Raw genomic sequence first — 19,428 nt, forward strand, 5'->3', positions numbered from 1 at the left:
CCGAAGACCAAGAGGTGGACACATATAAATTTCTTCATGAAGATCACCATGAAGGAAAGCATTATGCACATCTAGCTGGTGAAGGGACCAATTACGTGTTGCTGCCAGAGCCAACAAATAACGGACGGTGATCATTTTAGTAGTAGGAGAGAAAGTATCATGGAAGCCGATACCTTCTAGTTGTGTTAACCCTTTGCCACCAACTAGGCTTTGTGACGTTTAATGGTACCATCTGAATGGCGTTTGATTTTGTAGATCCAGCGGAATCCAATAGTTATTTTGCCAGGAGGGAGAGAAGTGAGGGACCAGGTGTTATTAGCTTCCAATGCTGCCAATTCAGATTGCATGACAGCTTGCCACTGGGAAGGGAAGCATCTTCGATGTAAGAACGGGGCTCAATGTCCTGGCTAATGGTGGCAGTATAAGAGCAAAGTTGTGGTGAGTAGCGATGGTAAGAAAGAAAATTACAAAGAGGATAGCGTGTACTTTTGATGAACCAGATGAGGAAGCCAATGATGGTTTGGGAGACGTTACTTGGTTGCAGATGTAATCACGTAAAGCAAGTGGAGGGCTGTGATGGCGCTGGGAACGGCGTAAGGGCTGCACAGGAATCAGAGGAAGAGATGATTGAGTGATATTACTGGGAACCAAGGGAGAAAAATTTGGAGGAACTGGAGTAGAAGAAGCAAGATTGGAGACGGGGAAGTCTGTAGTAAGAGCATCAGGTATGGAAAGAGGCAGGACAGGGGAGGGAGTTGTAGAATCAGGGGTTGATGCATGATGTGCAGGAATGGGTGGAGATGATTTGTAAGGGAAAATGTGTTCGTGGAAGACAACATCACGGCTAGTGAAAAATTTATGGTGGAAAGGTTGTAGAGCTTGTAAGCTTTTTGGCCGACCGGGTAACCGAGAAAAACACAACGTATGGCTCTAGGAGCAAATTTATATGCAGCATGCACTTCAGTGGCATATGCAAGGCAACCAAAAATTTTAAGATGTGAGTAAGTGGGGACCTTGCCATAAAGTTTCTCAAAAGGGGTTTGGTGAGAAAGAAGTGGTGTAGGTAGGCGATTAATTAAATGCACAGCGGTAAGAACACATTTTGCCCAAAAATATAAAGGGAGATGAGCTTGAAAGCGAAGGGCACGTGCAGACTCAAGAATATGATGGTGTTTACGCTCTATAACCCCATTTTATTGAGGTGTATAAACGCAAGAGTGTTGATAAGTAGTGCCATGTTGACGAAAAAAATTCCGCATGGAAAAAAATTCCCCTCCATTATCAACGCGAATATTGGCAATGGATGCATTGAATTGTGTTTTGACAAAGGAAAAAAAATTTATGAGTAACTTGTGTGTTTCATATTTGTGATGCATAAATAATACCCATGTAAATCTAGAATAATCATCCACGATTGTTAAAAAATATTTAGCATCGAACAGGGAAGGAATTTTATAAGAGCCCTAAATATCACAATAAATTAATTCAAACGATCGAATAGATGAAATTGAACTAGCGGAAAATGAAAGTCGACATTGTTTTGAAAGAGCACAAATATCACATGCATCATGGAGTTTGAAAGGGAAATTGAGTAAATTGTTGGGCATAAAATTTAATTGAGAGGAAGATAAATGCCCTAATCGGCGATGCCACAACTCGGTGGAGGAGATGACATGAGAACAAAATGATTTGGTAGCAATAGCAGCTGAGGATTGGAATTTTGGTGTCGGTGTTGGTGATGCTAAAGCAACCAAGTAATAAAGTCCGCCTCGTTGTTTACCCAAATCAATCGTCGTCAAGTCTTGTAAAATACACCAATAGGGAAAAAGAATGTTACTAAACAATTTAGACCTCTTGTAACTCGACTTATAGACATCAAATTCACTTTAAAGGACAGCACACCAAGCACATTCTTGAGAGAAATAATAGAATTTAAAGGTAAAATCCTGGTAGAAGTAATTGGAGCCTGTTCTCTACTAGGCATAGTAACCGGTGGTAAAATAGAATTCTGACAACTATTTGACAAGCAGATTTGAAGAATAAGTAATGTGATCCGTTGCACCACTATCAAGAATCAATTGAGGTAGGTTGTATGGTGCTTGCAACAAACCTGGAGAATTAACAACTGCATTGGCCTGAGGTTGAAAGGATTGTTCTGTCCCATTGTTGTTCATAATGGACAATATATGTTGAAACTATAAATCAGAGAAGCCATTCATGACCGACTGCATCTCTTGCCTTGTGGGACCTTCCTTGACATAGTTGGCTGCAAGATAAGCAGACTTGTTGTAAGGAGGACGATTGCCTTGGCGGTTGGAACAGCTGGCTTTATGTTTTTGATGACCTGGTGGGTAACCATGCAGTTTCCAACATGTATCTCGTACGTGATGATCATTATCACAGTATGAGCAATGCAATGGCTTACAGTTAAAAGAGTTGGAGCGAGAAGAAGTGTTTTGTCCTGACCGAACTGCTAGAGCTGTGAGGGCATCTTGTTGGATTGTCATGGCTACAATTTATGTTGTCTCCTGTGTATCATTTAAGTTGTGTTGCTTCTCTTCTTGAATAATAGAGGAATATGTTTGGCGAACATCAGGGAGAGGATTCAGCAATAGGATCTGTCCTCTAATGGTCTTGTAAGAGTCATTAAGTCTCATGAGGAACTGCATCAACTGTCTTCTCTTATGGTCTGCTCCACAGGAGCAAACAGTGCTGCTATAGGAATACAATTCATCACACAATCCCTTCAGCTTGGTGTAGTAAGCTGCAACGAACATTTGCGCCTGAGAAGTACAAGCAATGTCCCTCTCAATTTGAAAGATACGTGGGACATTGCTCTGAGAAAACCGATCACGAAGGTCCTCCCAAACCTCCTGTGCTGTAGTTGAATATATAACATTGTCTGCAAGTTCTGGCGAGATTGAATTGAGAATCCATGACAGAATCATATCATTGCATCTCTTTCGTGAAGCATAATTGTTTGGTTGGCTCTTAGCAGATGGTATATGTACTGTTCCATCTATAAATCCCAACTTATTTTTAGTGTTCAAAGAAATCGTCATAGACCTGCACTAGGTGGAATAATTGTCGCCATTGAGAGGCTTAAAGACTAGCATCAATCCTGGGTGATCAGAATGGTAGAGAAAAAAAGGATCGAAGGCATTGTTCTTGCCTTCCTTAGAAGATTGTTCATGCTCCATAATACTGGACAATTGGCAGGGAAAATTGGAGCAAGAAAAAAAACGGCAGAGAGCTAGGTTACCAGCTCTGATACCATGTAAAACAGAGAAGAGAAAATATTTGCCTTCTTTATTCAATGATACTCTACCGCTTATATACAAGTATTTCCCTACATTTATGCTACGCTATATTAGGAATATGAATTACAATAGGAATAGTATAGTTAAGAGATCAGGTCTACATATTTTTTTTCTAGACCATTACGTAACTTTGGGATATTCATTGATCGTTTCTTAACAATACCAAAGAAACTAAAAGGCATTTTTCTAACGAGAAATATATATTTGATTATTGCAAGGAACCTCGGCTTAAAACATGTCTCCATCAAACACATACAGAGAAAATCTCATGAATTTTGTTTCTTTTCCCTTAATTCCATGTCTGGTTATTAATTATAATGTTCGAGTGGGGAACTTGAATGCTTGATTGGGATCAAAGTACGTGCTTTAAAGGTAGCAAGGAAATCGACTTTGGCAACTTTCCCTTTTACCAATCTTTTGTTCGCTTTCTCGTGTCTTTGGACAACCTTGCTGGTTCTACCCCTCATCCAAAAATGGTACCGACCCACAGCCACATGGCTCTTAGCCATCTTATGATGTTGAAGTTAGTGGTTAATCAAAGGGTTGCTGTTTCTTTTGATTGACTTGGCCACCGCATTTTTATATCGATGTTACGTTGATCCCTTTACACTTATGATTTCACATTTTTGTACTTGTCATAAACATTCTTGCCTTCACCAAGGCTACCTACCATTCCAGAGATTATCATGCATGGGTGGTTTTAACAGTTACTGTGAGCTAAAAATTTCATATTCAACTCAGCCTAGAATGTTTGATCGATCTGGTGACCTGTCAATTTAGAATATGACTCGGGTCAAGTTCTATATTTAATTAAGTGGGAGTCGATCATGTCAAGCCCGGTCGACTTAATCAATTAAACTGTCCGAGTTGATTTGCGTGCCTATGATTTAATTAGTTTAATAACAGCACTAGCATGTGCTATAAAATAATTTATAATATAAGAGAATCCTTTAATTCAAGTGAACAGAAACAAAGGTTATCCACAATTCTCCATTCATGCATATGCATAGAGGAGCGATCGAGGTCACAGCTAGCACATGCACCTCCTCTTCTCTATGCATGATATATGTATAGTTAAATAGTTTTTGAGCCAAAAAACTGGCAGTTTTATGAATGCGCGCAGTGCCAGTGGCTGTGGTCCTCGTTTCAATTAAATTATCTCACAACTACTGGCCATCATGTACACACACAAATGATCATATATATGAGGTTTGATGCTGATACTGGTGAGTACTGGGCATCCAGATCCTGACAACTGTCTTTCGTGTGAAGAATGGGTCCACCAAATGACATTAATTTGATGATCTCCACCGCTTGTGACAAGAATATCTTAATTGGCGGTGTAAAAAAGCAATATTTATTAATGGGCATCCAGATCATGTTTTTGACTGACAGATTAGGACAAAGCTGAAACAATTGTCGTTAATGGTTTCTGTATTTGTATTTGCAAGGGAGCATAGATGCTCGCCGCTTGATGTGCTCACACTATTTATAATCTAATTAAAGCTTGTATAGCTATATATATATATCCCAATTAAGTTGGCTCTCTACTTTCTGCCCGTACGTTAATTACCTTTTGTCTTTTCTATTTGTTTTCTATCTATTTTAGTAAGTATACATGCTGGCCGTCTGCTGCTCGATTGTTTTTGTGGTGGAGCGTAGTAATAAACGTATTAACTAACTTGATGTTTTTGTTGCGATATAAGCATTAATTGCAAAGACAAACATGATCTAATTAATGTTTTTCATTCGTGGAATGACATTGAAGACATGTTTTTTCTCTATATATATTACGAATAGAATGACTTAATTTTTAATTAGTGCACACAAATAAGTATTAAGCACCCATAATTATTCTTTTTCTTGTTAGGAAGTAAGTAGAACTGATCGATCACTTCAGTATAAAATTAATAAAAGCAGCATAGGTGCGTGCATGCATGCATGCATGTGGATTATTAGCGGTGAAGTTCAGTACATGAATGTGGAAAAATTAAATAAGAATTAGACAGTTTTCCATACGAAGAAGAGGCAGAACGGCGAGTGTATATAGGGGCATGCATGCATGCTAGAATTATAGGGAGGGGAGGGGAGGGGAGGGGAGAAGAAAGGCACATGGGAGGTGAGATGAGATAAAGAGGGCTGGTTACCAGCTAGCAGCAAGAGGAGACCACAGATCCCTATGATCAATAAATGAAGATATATATATAAGAGCGAAGCCTATTGAGCCCATGACACTATATTTATATAAATGAAGATATACACATTAACACTAGGGCTTAATTATATAATTGAAAATAACATATCTCCATGTATTTAATGTTTTGAAAAAAAATAAAAATTCACTGTAAACTTATCCTACAAGTATGTTTATTTATATGTTTCCGTCTAGGTTTTTATAATCAAATTTTATGTTTACGTCTCTTTTGTTTTTATTTTTTTTATAAGTAAAGAATTGAAGCTTCTACAAGCTAGGGTTTTATCCATCATAATTAGTTCTCCATTTCTTATTTTATGGGCACAACAAGATATTCAAACGAGTTGTTCATTGATTATCATCAATTTTAATTATAAAAAAGAAAATTTAAAATTTAAAAACTCTCACACACCATTGCCTCATACATACGCTCATCAAATGTGAGTATGGCTTCATAATTCTACGGGATATATCACATGCACTAATGATATATGGTCTGATCACCTTAATTGGGACAGCTTAGTATATCTAGTAACTTAATCCAAGGAACGAAAGAAATAGCTTAGCTTCTTAATTTACAACGCTTCCTATTTTCATGGCAATTCTTAAGAAGAAAAAAGCTTGTCTTCAAGAGACATGTCTCTCATGTGATCCTTTTTGCGTACGAAAATTGTCTAAAGAGATAGATAGATAGATAGACATGCCCTAGAGGTGTGTGCACTGTGACTTCAAGGTGAGCTTTCTGATGGATACTTAATGCCAGTGTGAAAATAATGCCTTTCCTAAGCAAAGATGGGTCACCTACCAAATGACATTAGCAGATTAATTGCATGATGAGCAAGTAGTTGAGGAAAAGATAGGGTAGGGTACGTAGGGCAGGGTCAGAGGTGGCAGAGTATACATGCAGCACTTGCTTGCTCCTCCTCCTTGGTATACCAGAAGATTTTTCAATTATTGGTGGATTTTTTGGGATGCAAAGTTTGTTTGGAATTATGTTACAGAATGTTACTTGACGTTATGATTAATAGTAACTTGCTAAAACCAAAGAAAAGATCTTATGAATAATAAATGTAAGGTAGAAAAAAAAATGTTGGTGCGTCATCCTCTTTTCTTATGTTTCACCGATGCAAAGAGCTCATCCTTTCTCTGGCTATGCCCCATGATAATAACTGTCCATGCCCTGTAAATGGGAAATGGAATCTTCAGTGCTGATTCTTTCCTCCAACTAGGAGGTTCCAAGAATCAGATCTAACGTTCCCTGCTTGGATTTTTCGTCAGAAACGAAGAGAAATCACGAAGCCAAGGAACCGTATATATTGAAAACTTCTGTTGTTAGAAGTCTCACCACATTATAGTTTTAGGTAGCGCAAGCATAGCTGCATAGGAGCATGGAGCATGAAGAGACTAATGGTAATGGGACTCGTCTTTCGACCAAGGCCAAGATTCTTGACGAGATAGGTAAATAATTCAGTCTACTCACTTTCTTTTCATAGCTAATGCAGGTTAATTATTTGTCTGCGATTTTAATGATTCATCGATCTCTTGTAGTTGCACTTCCTAAGGATTGCAGAGTAGCTGACACTATATCACTGCCTGAATTAATTGCAGCAGTTAGTCCTGAAGAGTTTCTAAATTACTCTTGGAATATGAACAGATAGGATAGAAGCTTAGGAATTTACTCATGGATGGTTTGCACTTTGCACCCTCAAATTTAATATTCTTTTGTCTAGTGAGGAATTCAGAACCCGAACATGGTCCGTGTAAGAAGTTTTTGCCTGCGATTCTATGTACTTGCATGCATGTTACTTCAGTACTTAGCTGTAAAAAAAAATCATTGCTGAGTTCAGATATCAGAATAATCGTACCATAAGAACTTCTCATTCTTAATTATATAACATCAAAGAGTTAATTTAATAAAAAAAAAATTATGTTAAAAAACATCTCAACTCAAAATATTAAATTATTAAATAAAATTTATAAAAATAGTAAAATTCAAACTCTTGATTATTTTATAAATAAAACTATAATATTTTATCAAACAACCATACAAACTTCAAAACTTAAGCTATTACGTAAAATTTTAAGTCTAACAAATTCTTTTAAAAAAAAATTATAAATTTAATTTATACATGACATTGCGCATTGCTAAATGTGGACTATCCGGGGGTTAAATTATGGTCATGGCTATTGTTGTTGTGCATCGTTAATAATTATTTAACAAAATTTAGCAATTAATCCATAACTCTATAATAATTTCACTATATAATAACCATCGTCGCTGATCAACGATTACTGACCCCTTATGTCTTTGTTAAAACATGATTTTCTGCAGAAGAGGTAAACGATTCACCAATCGAGCAAGTCAAGCTCACAGTGCCGATTACAGATGATCCAACATTACCTGCTTGACATTTCGAACATGGGTTTTGGGGATCACATGTTGTGCTCTTCTGGCATTTGTGAATCAGTTCTTTGGTTACCGTCAAAATATACTCTATGTAACATCAGTTTCAGCTCAGATTGCTTTACTGCCAATAGGAAGGCTTATGGAATCAGTTTTACCGAACAAATGTATTCGTATTCCCGGAACGAAATGGTCATTTTCAATGAATCCAGGGCCTTTCAACTTAAAAGAACATGTTCTGATCACCATATTTGCAAATTCTGGATCAAGTCCGGCGGCTGCGGTGGCTATTATCACCATCGTGAAGGCATTTTATCATGGTCGTATAGATGCAGTACCAGCTATGTTGTTAACGCAGACGACTCAGGTGAACCTCTCCTAAACTCCATAGCAATTTTTTTCTTGAGGTGAAAATAAAATGCAGGTGATGACTTAGGGAGTATTGATTAATGCTTTGCTCTTTCTTCAATGTGCTTAATAAAACATGCTTATTTCCAATTTTGTTGAAACATTCAGTTGTTAGGATATGGATGGGCTGGACTTTTCAGGAAGTTCCTTGTTGATTCCCCTTACATGTGGTGGCCTTCCATTCTGGTTCAAGTTTCCCTCTTCAGGTGTCTAGCCTGCAACCCCATTTTCTATCAGTTTATGATTAGTATCTCCTCTTTTCTCTTCTCTAATTCCTTTTTCTTTCGAATCCTCCAGGGCATTGCATGAAGTTGAGATCAGGCGTAAGGGAGGCCTAACGAGGCTGCAGTTCTTCCTCGTGGTCCTTGTATCAAGCTTCGCATACTATATAGTCCCCGGCTATCTCTTCCAATCTATAACTGCTCTTTCCTTTGTCTGTTGGATATGGAAGGATTCGGTCACTGCCCAACAAGTTGGCTCAGGTCTTCATGGCCTGGGCGTTGGCTCTTTCGCCATTGATTGCTCAACGGTGGCTGGTTTCCTAGGATCTCCCTTGGCCAATCCAGGATTTGCTATTATCAACAAACTGTTTGGTTATATCATAATTCTCCACATCGTAATCCCCATAGCTTAATTACTGGACCAACTCATATGGTGCCAAACGTTTTCCAATTTTCTCTTCCCATGTTTTCGATGCTTATGGACAACCCTACGATGTTTCAAGAGTTCTAAATGAGACAACCTTTGAATTCAATCAACCAGGATATGATGGCTACAGCAAAGTCAACCTAAGTATCTTCTTCGTTTACACCTATGGTCTTAACTTTGCCATATTGGCTGCTGCATTAACTCATGTAGCACTTTTCTATGGAAGGTATTTATCAACAGATTCTTAGGTTTTTTATGATGCTAATCTGCATTCCATCAACAGATAGCCTATTATTATGTTTGATTAGCCAATCTTTCTGTTTGCAGAGAAATTTGGCATCAAACAAAAGCAGCATATCAAGACAAGTACGCTGATGTCCACACTAGAATAATGAAGAAGAATTACGAAGATGTCCCTCAATGGTGGTTTTACTCCCTCTTGATCATAGTAATTGCACTAACCTTGCTTACTTGTGAGGGCTTTGGTAAACAGTTGCAACTTCCTTACTGGGGTGTCCTACTGGCAGTTGGCTTGGCTCTCATGTTCACCCTTCCAGTTGGTGTTCTTCCAGCAACTACAAACCAGGTATGATCTTGGCAGACTAAGTTTCTAACCTGCTCGTGTTAATTTTCCTCGATCATATTAATGTCGAAATTGTTGTGCAGCAACCAGAACTCAACGTTATCACCGAGCTAATAATCGGTTACATGTATCCGGGGAGACTCCTTGCAAATGTTACTTTCAAGAACTATGGCTACACTAGCATGTCACAAGCAATCTCGTTCCTCTCAGACTTCAAGCTGGGACATTACATGAAAATTCCCCCCAAGTCCATGTTTGTTGTCCAGGTATAAATTTGAAATCAAATCAGACAATCATAGCCTTATGTAATATACTTGAAGCCCGCTTTAGAATTAATACCATTGATGTTATGTCAATAACAGATAGTAGGGACTTTAATTTCATCTTCAGTCTACTTCGGCACGGGTTGGTGCATGGCTCCTTACCTCGGTGGAAAACATCTGCGATCCATCAAAACTGCCAGAAGGAAGCCAGTGGACATGTCCCGGAGTCGATGTATTCTACAATGCCTCTGTCATTTGGGGTGTGGTTGGACCGATGCGAATGTTCGGACGTCTTGGTTTGTACTCTAAGATGAACTATTTCTTTCTCGTTGGCCTTCTTGCGCCGGTGCCAGTGTGGATACTCTCTCTCAAGTTCCCGGAGAAGACATGGATCAAGTACATTAACGTGCCTATTATCTTAAGCGGCACAGGAGGTATGCCAGCCGTCAAGGCTGTGAACTACATGTGCCGGCTTTCTGTAGGCATTTTCTTCAACTTGGTTGTCTACAATAGATATAGAGGATGGTGGGTTAGGCACAACTACATCCTATCAGCAGGATTAGATGCTGGAGTTGCTTTCTCAGCCGTTCTGCTCTTTTTTACATTATTGATGAAGAACATTAATGGACCAACCTGGTGGGGCTTGGAGGTTTCTGATCATTGTCCCTTGGCAACTTGTCCTACCGCCCCTCGCATTCAGGTTGAGGGGTGTCCTGTTTTTCAATGACAGGTTCTTTTATCAGCATCTCTACTGGGGTTAAGGTTAAGGTCAAACTCGAGTTGACATAGCTATCTAGTAATCAACTCTTTTTTTAACTTCTTTTTTTCAAATCACCTCAGGGCAACTTGGAATTTCTAGCAAGTTAAGCAAAGAAAAGAAAGAAAGAAAGAAAGAAATCAAGTGTGTGAGATAAAGGTTCGTGGACTGAACTAGTAGCTAGGTCCCCATAATATCGAGTTTTTTCACAAACATTTGCTGTCATGAACTCAAATATGTAAAAATGTATTCTTTATTACAAAGAACCTAGAAGATTTGTTGATTTCCTTGTAGGTCTTCACAAATAGCATGATTCACAGGTACAAATGCTCTTTTCTTTTTCTTTTTTTTTCTTTAAATTTTTTTTTATATATATTTTTGATCTTTTTTCTATTATTTAACATTACGTTTACTTGGAACTAGTCTTTGTAATTTGTTCATCACTTTCTATAGAAATATCACATACTTAAAAAATACATTGGGTTGTTTCTTGATTTTTCAAAAATTTATTTGATTTTATTGTTTTTACAAGATTGAAAAGTTAAGAAAGCAAAATTAAATAAGAAGAAAAAAGCCAGCCCAATTATATATAAAAAAAACAAAAAAATTAGTCTTTTTTTTTTTTTTACATTGCTAAAATCCTGATCTGTTAATTCTTTACATTTACAGAACCCGAAAACAATAAATCTATTCTTCAAGACCTAAAGTTCCAAACATCCAATAAATTCGTTTTAATCCAACTAACATCTTAAAACATCAATTAAAACTTTTAGATCATTCAATCATTAATTAAATTAAAATAAAAACTTTAAATTCTTCTTAAATTCTTCCACAATCAAACATTAATAATAATTATATATATATATATATATATATATATATATATATATATATATATATATAAAAGTAGGGAGATACTTATTTGTTTTTCAACCCTTCTTGAAACCAAAACTTTAAGTTCAAAATTAATTTTATTAGTGTTCTAAGAGAAAAGGTCACGATAAAAAGAAGAAAAGAGAAAACAATACTCTAGCAATTTTTCTTTAAATGCTTATGTTAGTTTGAATTGGGTTTTGAATTGAACTTTGGGTTGGGCCAAAACATGAAGCTTACAAATGTCTTTCTTATCCATATTTTAAATATAAATGGTGATTGCTTTTGATTTTTTTTTAAATAAATAACATAGAATAATAAAAAAAAAACATAGAGGTGACATATATTAATAAGAAAAGGAGGGTTTATACTAAAAAATTATTTTGTTTTAAAAAATTTTAAATTATTATTATTTTTATTTATAAAAAAAATATCATCATGTAAATAAATAAATAAAACTGTGATGGCTACCTGCAGAACAAGATCAAGTGTCTTAATCTTTAATATTCCTGACTTGGTATTTGATAAAAGAAAAAAAACATTTTGATAATATTGATGCATAAAAACGTTGGTTGGTTTTATTAAATGTATGTTTCAAATTTTAAAGGGATTTCGTATTCCGTCATGGAACATATATATTCAAAATACATTTACAAAATTGTGATGGGTAATTAGGCTTAATGCATGCAAACGAACAGGGGATCGATGGGACTTGAAAGCTACCTATATTGATTTCTTTATCACCTTTTCTCGTATCTTCGACTCAGACACAACTCGAAACGAGGGGTAGGAGCAACTTATGGGTGGCATTAATAGGCCAGCCATTTACCTTTCTCAACCATGGTGATAAAAACTTGTTGGAGCTTCATTTCTGCTGTCTCTCAATTTGTCTTACCGCCTTTCATGTATATAAATTCTTAGGACAATATCATTATTGTTTCTATATGGATTGTACATTTGCAGTTTTGCCGTCCATTATATGCTCTGTGATGGTGGATTATTACGTTGACTGCTACTGCTTGAGGTGTGTTTTTGCATGCCGGCTTCTTCAATATACTTAGATTCCATTTCTCGACATCAAAAATTGACATTAATTCAACTGCAACTGGTTTCTTCTTACCAAACAATGTGTGCCATGTCAAAAAGATAAGACAATGCCAGTGTTGAAAATAATGTCCTGGCCTAAGCAACTGTGGGTCACCTGCCAAATGAAATTAGCAGGTTAATTGCATGGCGAGCAAGTAGTACGTACTACTCTTTTATGGGGCTTTTCACTATGGCATTACTGCATTACAGTCTACACAAAAGCTAAATTAGTTGAGGAGAAGATGGGGTAGGGTATGATAGGATAAGAAGTGGCAGAGCATACAGGCCTTGTTTGCTTCTGCGCGCTCCTTGGCATACCAAGAGAATTTTCACTTGTTAGTAAATTTTTGGGGATACAAAGCTTGTTTGGAATTATGTTAAAGAGTTTCACTTGACGTTGTGGCTATGCCCCATGATAATAATTGTCCATGCCTTGTAAATAGGAAATGGAATCTTGACTGCTTCTAGCTGCCAACTATATGAGGTTCCAAGAATCAGATTTAACGTTCTCTGCTTGGATTGTCCTTGCGTCTCAGAACAGAAACAAAGAGATATCATGAAGCCAAAGAATGAGTACAAATATGAAGCCAAGGAATCGTGTTTATAGAAACTTCTGCTGTTAGAACTTTCATCAGAGTCCAGTTTAAGTAGTGCAAGCATTGAAGCATGGAGCATGTAGAGAGCAATGGTAATGGGATTTGTCTTCCGACCAAGGTCAGGATGCTTGATGAGACAGGTAAATAATTCAGTCTGCTCACTTTCTTTTCACAGCTAATGCATGTTAATTATAAGTTTGCCTGCGATTCTATGTCCTTGCAATGCAGATTAATTCAGTTTATCTGTATACAAATGTCATTGCTCAGTCAAGATATCAGAGTCATCATACCATAAGGACCTCTCATTCTTTTCTGTGTATAGCTATTAGGTATAAGCATTGAACAAGCTCACCAGAAGTCGATGCATATGTACAGTTATATAGTTTTAAATCGTGGTTTAAATCATGAAAAAATCATTTTAACTCTAAAATTTAAGTTATTAAATAAAGTCTTAAAATATAATATATGTTATTCTCTAATAAACTCTTCAAAAGTAAGTTTTGTGGATTTAAAACTTGTTAGTTCATATTATTATCTTGAATGTTGATTTTCAAACTCATAATAGCGTGTTTAGGAGTGTGGTAACGGTTGCTTTTTAAAAAAAATTTCATTCTAAAATATATTAAAATAATATTTTTTTAGTTTTAAAAAATTATTTTTAATATCAGCACATCAAAATGATCTGAAAACATATTATTTTTAACATCAGCATATCCAAAACGCAATATCAAACACACCTACTCAACAAAACTGTAATAACATATCAAAAACAAGCTCAACTCAAAAGCTAGCTTAAATTAGATAAAAAAAAATTAATTTATAGTATTTCCTAGTGCAATCTGGACTTTCCTCGTGTTAGATTACGGTGATGGCTATTGTTGTTGAGCATCGTTAATAATTCTTTAACAAAATTTAGCAATGCGTGCCTCTCTAATAATTTCACTATCTAATAACTATCGTTGCTGATCAAATGCGTGCCTCTCTAACTTTTCTGTTTGTGAAAACAAAATTTTCTGCAAAAGAGGTAAATGATTCACCAATCGAGCAAGTCAGGCTCACAGTTCCGGTTACAGATGATCCAACATTACCATGCTTGACGTTTCGAACATGGGTTTTGGGGATCACATGTTGTGCTCTTCTGGCATTTGCGAATCAGTTCTTTGGTTACCGTCAAAATGTACTCTACGTATCATCGGTCTCAGCTCAGATTGCAGCACTACCAATAGGAAGGCTTATGGAAGCAATTTTACCGAACAAATGCATTCGTATTCCCGGAACGAAATGGTCATTTTCAATGAATCCAGGGCCTTTCAACTTAAAAGAACATGTTCTGATCACCATATTTGCAAATTCTGGATCAAGTCCGGCGGCTGCGGTGGCTATTATCACCATCGTGAAGGCATTTTATCATGGTCGTATAGATGCAGACCAGCTATGTTGTTAACGCAGACGACTCAGGTGAACCTCTCCTAAACTCCATAGCAATTTTTTTCTTGAGGTGAAAATAAAATGCAGGTGATGACTTAGAGAGAATTGATTAATGCTTTGCTCTTTCTTCAATGTGCTTAATAAAACATGCTTATTTCCAATTTTGTTGAAACATTCAGTTGTTAGGATATGGATGGGCTGGACTTTTCAGGAAGTTCCTTGTTGATTCCCCTTACATGTGGTGGCCTTCCATTCTGGTTCAAGTTTCCCTCTTCAGGTGTCTAGCCTGCAACCCCATTTTCTATCAGTTTATGATTAGTATCTCCTCTTTTCTCTTCTCTAATTCCTTTTTCTTTCGAATCCTCCAGGGCATTGCATGAAGTCGAGATCAGGCGTAAGGGAGGCCTAACGAGGCTGCAGTTCTTCCTCGTGGTCCTTGTATCAAGCTTCGCATACTATATAGTCCCCGGCTATCTCTTCCAATCTATAACTGCTCTTTCCTTTGTCTGTTGGATATGGAAGGATTCAGTCACTGCCCAACAAGTTGGCTCAGGTCTTCATGGCCTGGGCGTTGGCTCTTTCGCCATCGATTGGTCTACTATAGCTGGTTTCCTAGGATCTCCCTTGGCCACTCCAGGATTTGCTATTATCAACAATTTGTTTGGCTATATCATAATTCTCTACATCGTAATCCCCATAGCTTACTGGACCAACTCATATGGTGCCAAACGTTTTCCCATTTTCTCTTCGCATGTTTTCGATGCTAATGGACAACCCTACGATGTTTCAAGAGTTCTAAATGAGACAACCCTTGAATTAAGTAAACCAGGATATGATGGCTACAGTAAAGTCAACCTAAGCATCTTCTTCGTTTACACCAACGGTATTAGCTTTGCCATATTGGCTGCTGCCTTAACTCATGTAGCACTTTTCCATGGAAGGAATTTATCAACAGATTCTTAGGTTTTTTATGATGCTAATCTGCATTCCATCAACAGATAGCCTATTATTATGTTTGATTAGCCAATCTTTCTGTTTGCAGAGAAATTTGGCATCAATCAAAAGCAGCATATCAAGACAAGTACGCTGATGTCCACACTAGAATAATGAAGAAGAATTATGAAGCTGTCCCTCTATGGTGGTTTTATTCACTCTTGATTATAGTTAATGGATTAGCCTTGCTTACTTGTGAAGGCTTTGGTAAACAGTTACAACTTCCTTACTGGGGTGTCCTACTGGCCACTGGCTTGGCTCTCATGTTCACCCTTCCAGTTGGTGTTCTTGCAGCAACTACAAACCAGGTATGATCTTGGCAGACTAAGTTTCTAACCTGTTTGTGTTACTTGAGCCTAAATTGATGTCAAAATGGTTGTGCAGGTCCCGGGAATCAACATTCTCACTGAGCTAATAATCGGTTACATGTATCCGGGGAAGCCCCTTGCAAATGTTACTTTCAAGACCTATGGCACCTTTAGCTTGTTTCAAGCAATCTCGTTCCTCTCAGACTTCAAGCTGGGACATTACATGAAAATTCCCCCCGGGTCCATGTTTGTTGTCCAGGTATAAATTTAAAATCAAATCGGACACATCGTCTCATGATAACCTGATATATTAACTTTGAAGCCGACATTAGAATTAAAACTAATGTTGGTTTATGTCTATAACAGCTAATAGGGACTATAATTTCATCATCAGTCTACTTCGGCACGGCTTGGTGGCTCCTTACCTCGGTGGAAAACATATGCCATCCATCAAAACTGCCAGTAGGAAGCCCATGGACATGCCCGGGAGATGATGCTTACTACAATGCCTCTATCATTTGGGGTTTGGTTGGACCGATGCGAATGTTTGGACGTCTTGGTTTGTACTCTAAGATGAACTATTTCTTTCTCATTGGAATTCTTGCACCAGTGCCTGTGTGGATAATCTCCCTCAAGTTCCCCGAAAAGACATGGATCAAGTACGTTAATGTGCCTATTATCTTAAGCGGCACAGGAGGTATGCCCGCAGTCAAGGCTGTGAACTACATGTGCTGGTATGCTGTAGGCATTTTCTTCAACTTGGTTGTCTACAATAGATATAGAGGATGGTGGGTTAGGCACAACTACATCCTATCAGCAGGATTAGATGCTGGAGTTGCTTTCTTAGCAATTCTACTCTTTTTTACATTACAGATGAAGAACATTAATGGACCAACCTGGTGGGGCTTGGAGGTTTCTGATCATTGTCCCTTGGCAACTTGTCCTACCGCCCCTGGCATTCAGGTTGAGGGGTGTCCTGTTTTTCAATGACAGGTTCTTTTATCAGCATCTCTACTGGGGTTAAGGTTAATGATCATGACCTTGGATACATAATAAAATTGTAACTTAATTCCCATTAGTACAAGAGCCAATGTGGATCCATTGATGTTAAAATATTTCGACTTCTAACACCACCTGTTGCTGCTACTGACATTACCATCAAGGCACCTAAAATACCTAATCTAACTTCATCAGTTGCTGTAACTTAAAAAACTAATCTAATGTCATATTTCTAGAAGTTTGTGATGGGCCGGAGCGCACAAAAAAAATCTTTTCTGAAATTAAATAAATTTCACTGCTCGTATTTCCCATCATTGATAATCATCACCCTTTCCCTCGAATCCCACCATGAAGACCACCACATCCACTGCATTCATCACTTCCATCGCCACCGCCTATCTTTCCAGTTCCGTCTCACACGCCTTGGAACCCCCGAGTGCTGGCTTATTCTCCGGCGAAGAAGAATGATTCTTCCCCAATGGTAGTTCTGTTCTCCACCACCGCTTTGAACATAATTTCGAAATGGTGCTTTCTTCTCCATCAGGAACGATGCTGGGACCAATGCCTCCAACGCCACTTCCACCATTGCGTACAATAGTAGTAGTACTGCTACCGTTGTGTTCAATATTATTTCCAGGGCTTCCACCTCTAGCAGGGGCACCACCTTTCACTGGGCTGCCACCTTTGCTTCCACCAGCACCGTCATCTTTGATGCAAAGTACCGATAGCTATGCATTTTCTTCTCTTTAATTACAATTTACACACACAAGATAATTAAGCAGAAAGTAATTAAGTTTATTTGTTGAGTCACCAGTTTAATCATATTAGTTTTCCAAGCAATTCAAATTAAATTCAGTCTAAACTAGATCTTGAATCATTAAAGTACGGAACTAATCTGTTTAATAACCATGATTAACACTTGAGTTAGCATTCAACCAAATCAATGGTATTTATTATGGTATATATGGAATGATAGTTTTTCCTTTAAGATGTCTTGCATAAATTTTATGCTTAATATTTAAAAATAAATACATTGAGCAATATTTTTTTTATATCAATTTTCTAGTATTTGGGACACATCCCAACAAATTATTCGATCCCAATTCTGCTTCCTAAATTTCTCATATCCTACAAAGTTACCAAAAGAATTAGTCTTCAAATTCAATTAAATTAATCAAGTTGTGGTTGTTCTTGTTGTTTTATATATATATATATATATATATATAAAGTTTGCTTTGCCATGGAGTACAAGAAAGGACAAGAAAATTGATGATTCTTTGACGATGTGAAGCAGGCAGGGGGGCCCTTTGTCCACTACACAAGGATTATGAGATAAGAAAAGTCATCCATTGCTGTAACCCTACCCCATGCACAACGGAAAAAGGATCATTCTACTTTTGAAATTTGGAAAGGATCTCTGAACGTTAAGAATCTAGCCATGAAAGTTAAAGGAACTTAATGGATGGTCAGGATTGATTGCTTGAAACTAAGAAATAAACATTAGGGGTTCAAAGGATTCCATGATTCCCCACCCACTAGGGCAAACTTTTTGGTAATGTACCTTATATAGGAAGGTTTGCTATTTTGCTTGCTAGATCTGCATCATTTTTCATATTTTCAGGCCTTACAGTAACAAAACATGGAAGCTCTCCTCTCCCAATTCACCTTGCTCTCCAACCAAGCTTGCCAAGACAAAAACTTCGATCCCTCCTCCATTGATGACCTTCTGAAACTCTTTGAGATAGAAGCATACAAGTCATGGGCAGCAATGGAACTTGAACAAGAAAGGGAAGTCAAACAAGCTGAAGTGGCTATGCAACAAGCTGAGGATTATCTTGATACAGTCATGGAAGATGCCATGGATGAATTTAGGAGGTTTGAAGTGGAAATGGAACGCATGGCAAGGAATGAACTGGAAAGTTTAGAAAAGACTGCTGAGAGTGCTAGAAACATGGGAAATCTAATGGAGAAAGCTGCAACTATTGCTTCTACGAAGTACATGGAGGCTGCACTTAATTCTGCTTCTGCTTCCATGAAAACAGCTTGGAAGGGACTTTCCGCTAAAAAGGTTCATCCTTCATAAGAAACCTAAGTGTTTTTTCTTCCTTTTCCTCCCCTTCTTGATTTTCGCCTTCCCTTAACCTTAAGAGCACATATATGAAGCTCGCTCTTACTTGTACTTGGGACAATTAATTTCCAGCTACATGATGAAGCAATCTATAATAAATTCCTTTTATGGAAACCATTGATCAGTTTTGCCTATCATATGAATATAATCTTGCATCTTAGGCTGGGATTGAGGGTTGATACATTGATAGATAGATAGATAAAAATCCAAGAAACATGAGTATTCTCTGAGGTTAATGAAGCCTTGCCGTGATCTCTTTTTTGGATAAACTCTTATGCTTTGAAACTGTAGCCTAAACAAACTTCTTCCTTGCTTTGGGTGATCTTAGATGCAAAATTTTAGACGAATTTCAGAAATCAACATCCCAACGCAAACTAGCAATGACTTGAAATTCCTATGTTAATTAACATTCTCAAATGCTACTTTTAAAGGTGTCGTCA

General features: G+C 37.4%; 1 protein-coding gene and 2 pseudogenes across 1 annotated transcript; all 3 read left to right on the top strand.

Annotated features, from left to right (window-relative positions):
- Nucleotides 1-6,902: 6,902 nt before the first annotated feature.
- On the top strand, nt 6,903-10,860 carry LOC133689526 (oligopeptide transporter 1-like; annotated as a pseudogene).
- Nucleotides 10,861-14,102: 3,242 nt separating this feature from the next.
- On the top strand, nt 14,103-16,851 carry LOC133689527 (oligopeptide transporter 1-like; annotated as a pseudogene).
- Nucleotides 16,852-18,360: 1,509 nt separating this feature from the next.
- LOC133688246 (uncharacterized) lies at nt 18,361-19,112 on the top strand. The gene has a single exon (XM_062107671.1). The coding sequence runs from the start codon at nt 18,500-18,502 to the stop codon at nt 18,941-18,943; it is 444 nt and encodes a 147-aa protein (XP_061963655.1). The 5' UTR covers nt 18,361-18,499; the 3' UTR covers nt 18,944-19,112.
- Nucleotides 19,113-19,428: the final 316 nt, after the last annotated feature.

This window comes from Populus nigra, chromosome 3, assembly GCF_951802175.1.
Source record: "Populus nigra chromosome 3, ddPopNigr1.1, whole genome shotgun sequence".
Classification (NCBI taxonomy): Eukaryota; Viridiplantae; Streptophyta; class Magnoliopsida; order Malpighiales; family Salicaceae; genus Populus; species Populus nigra.

Bases quoted from the DNA above. Each gene is read 5' to 3' on its own strand.
- LOC133688246 (XM_062107671.1), top strand. From the start codon at position 18,500: ATGGAAGCTCTCCTCTCCCAATTCACCTTGCTCTCCAACCAAGCTTGC.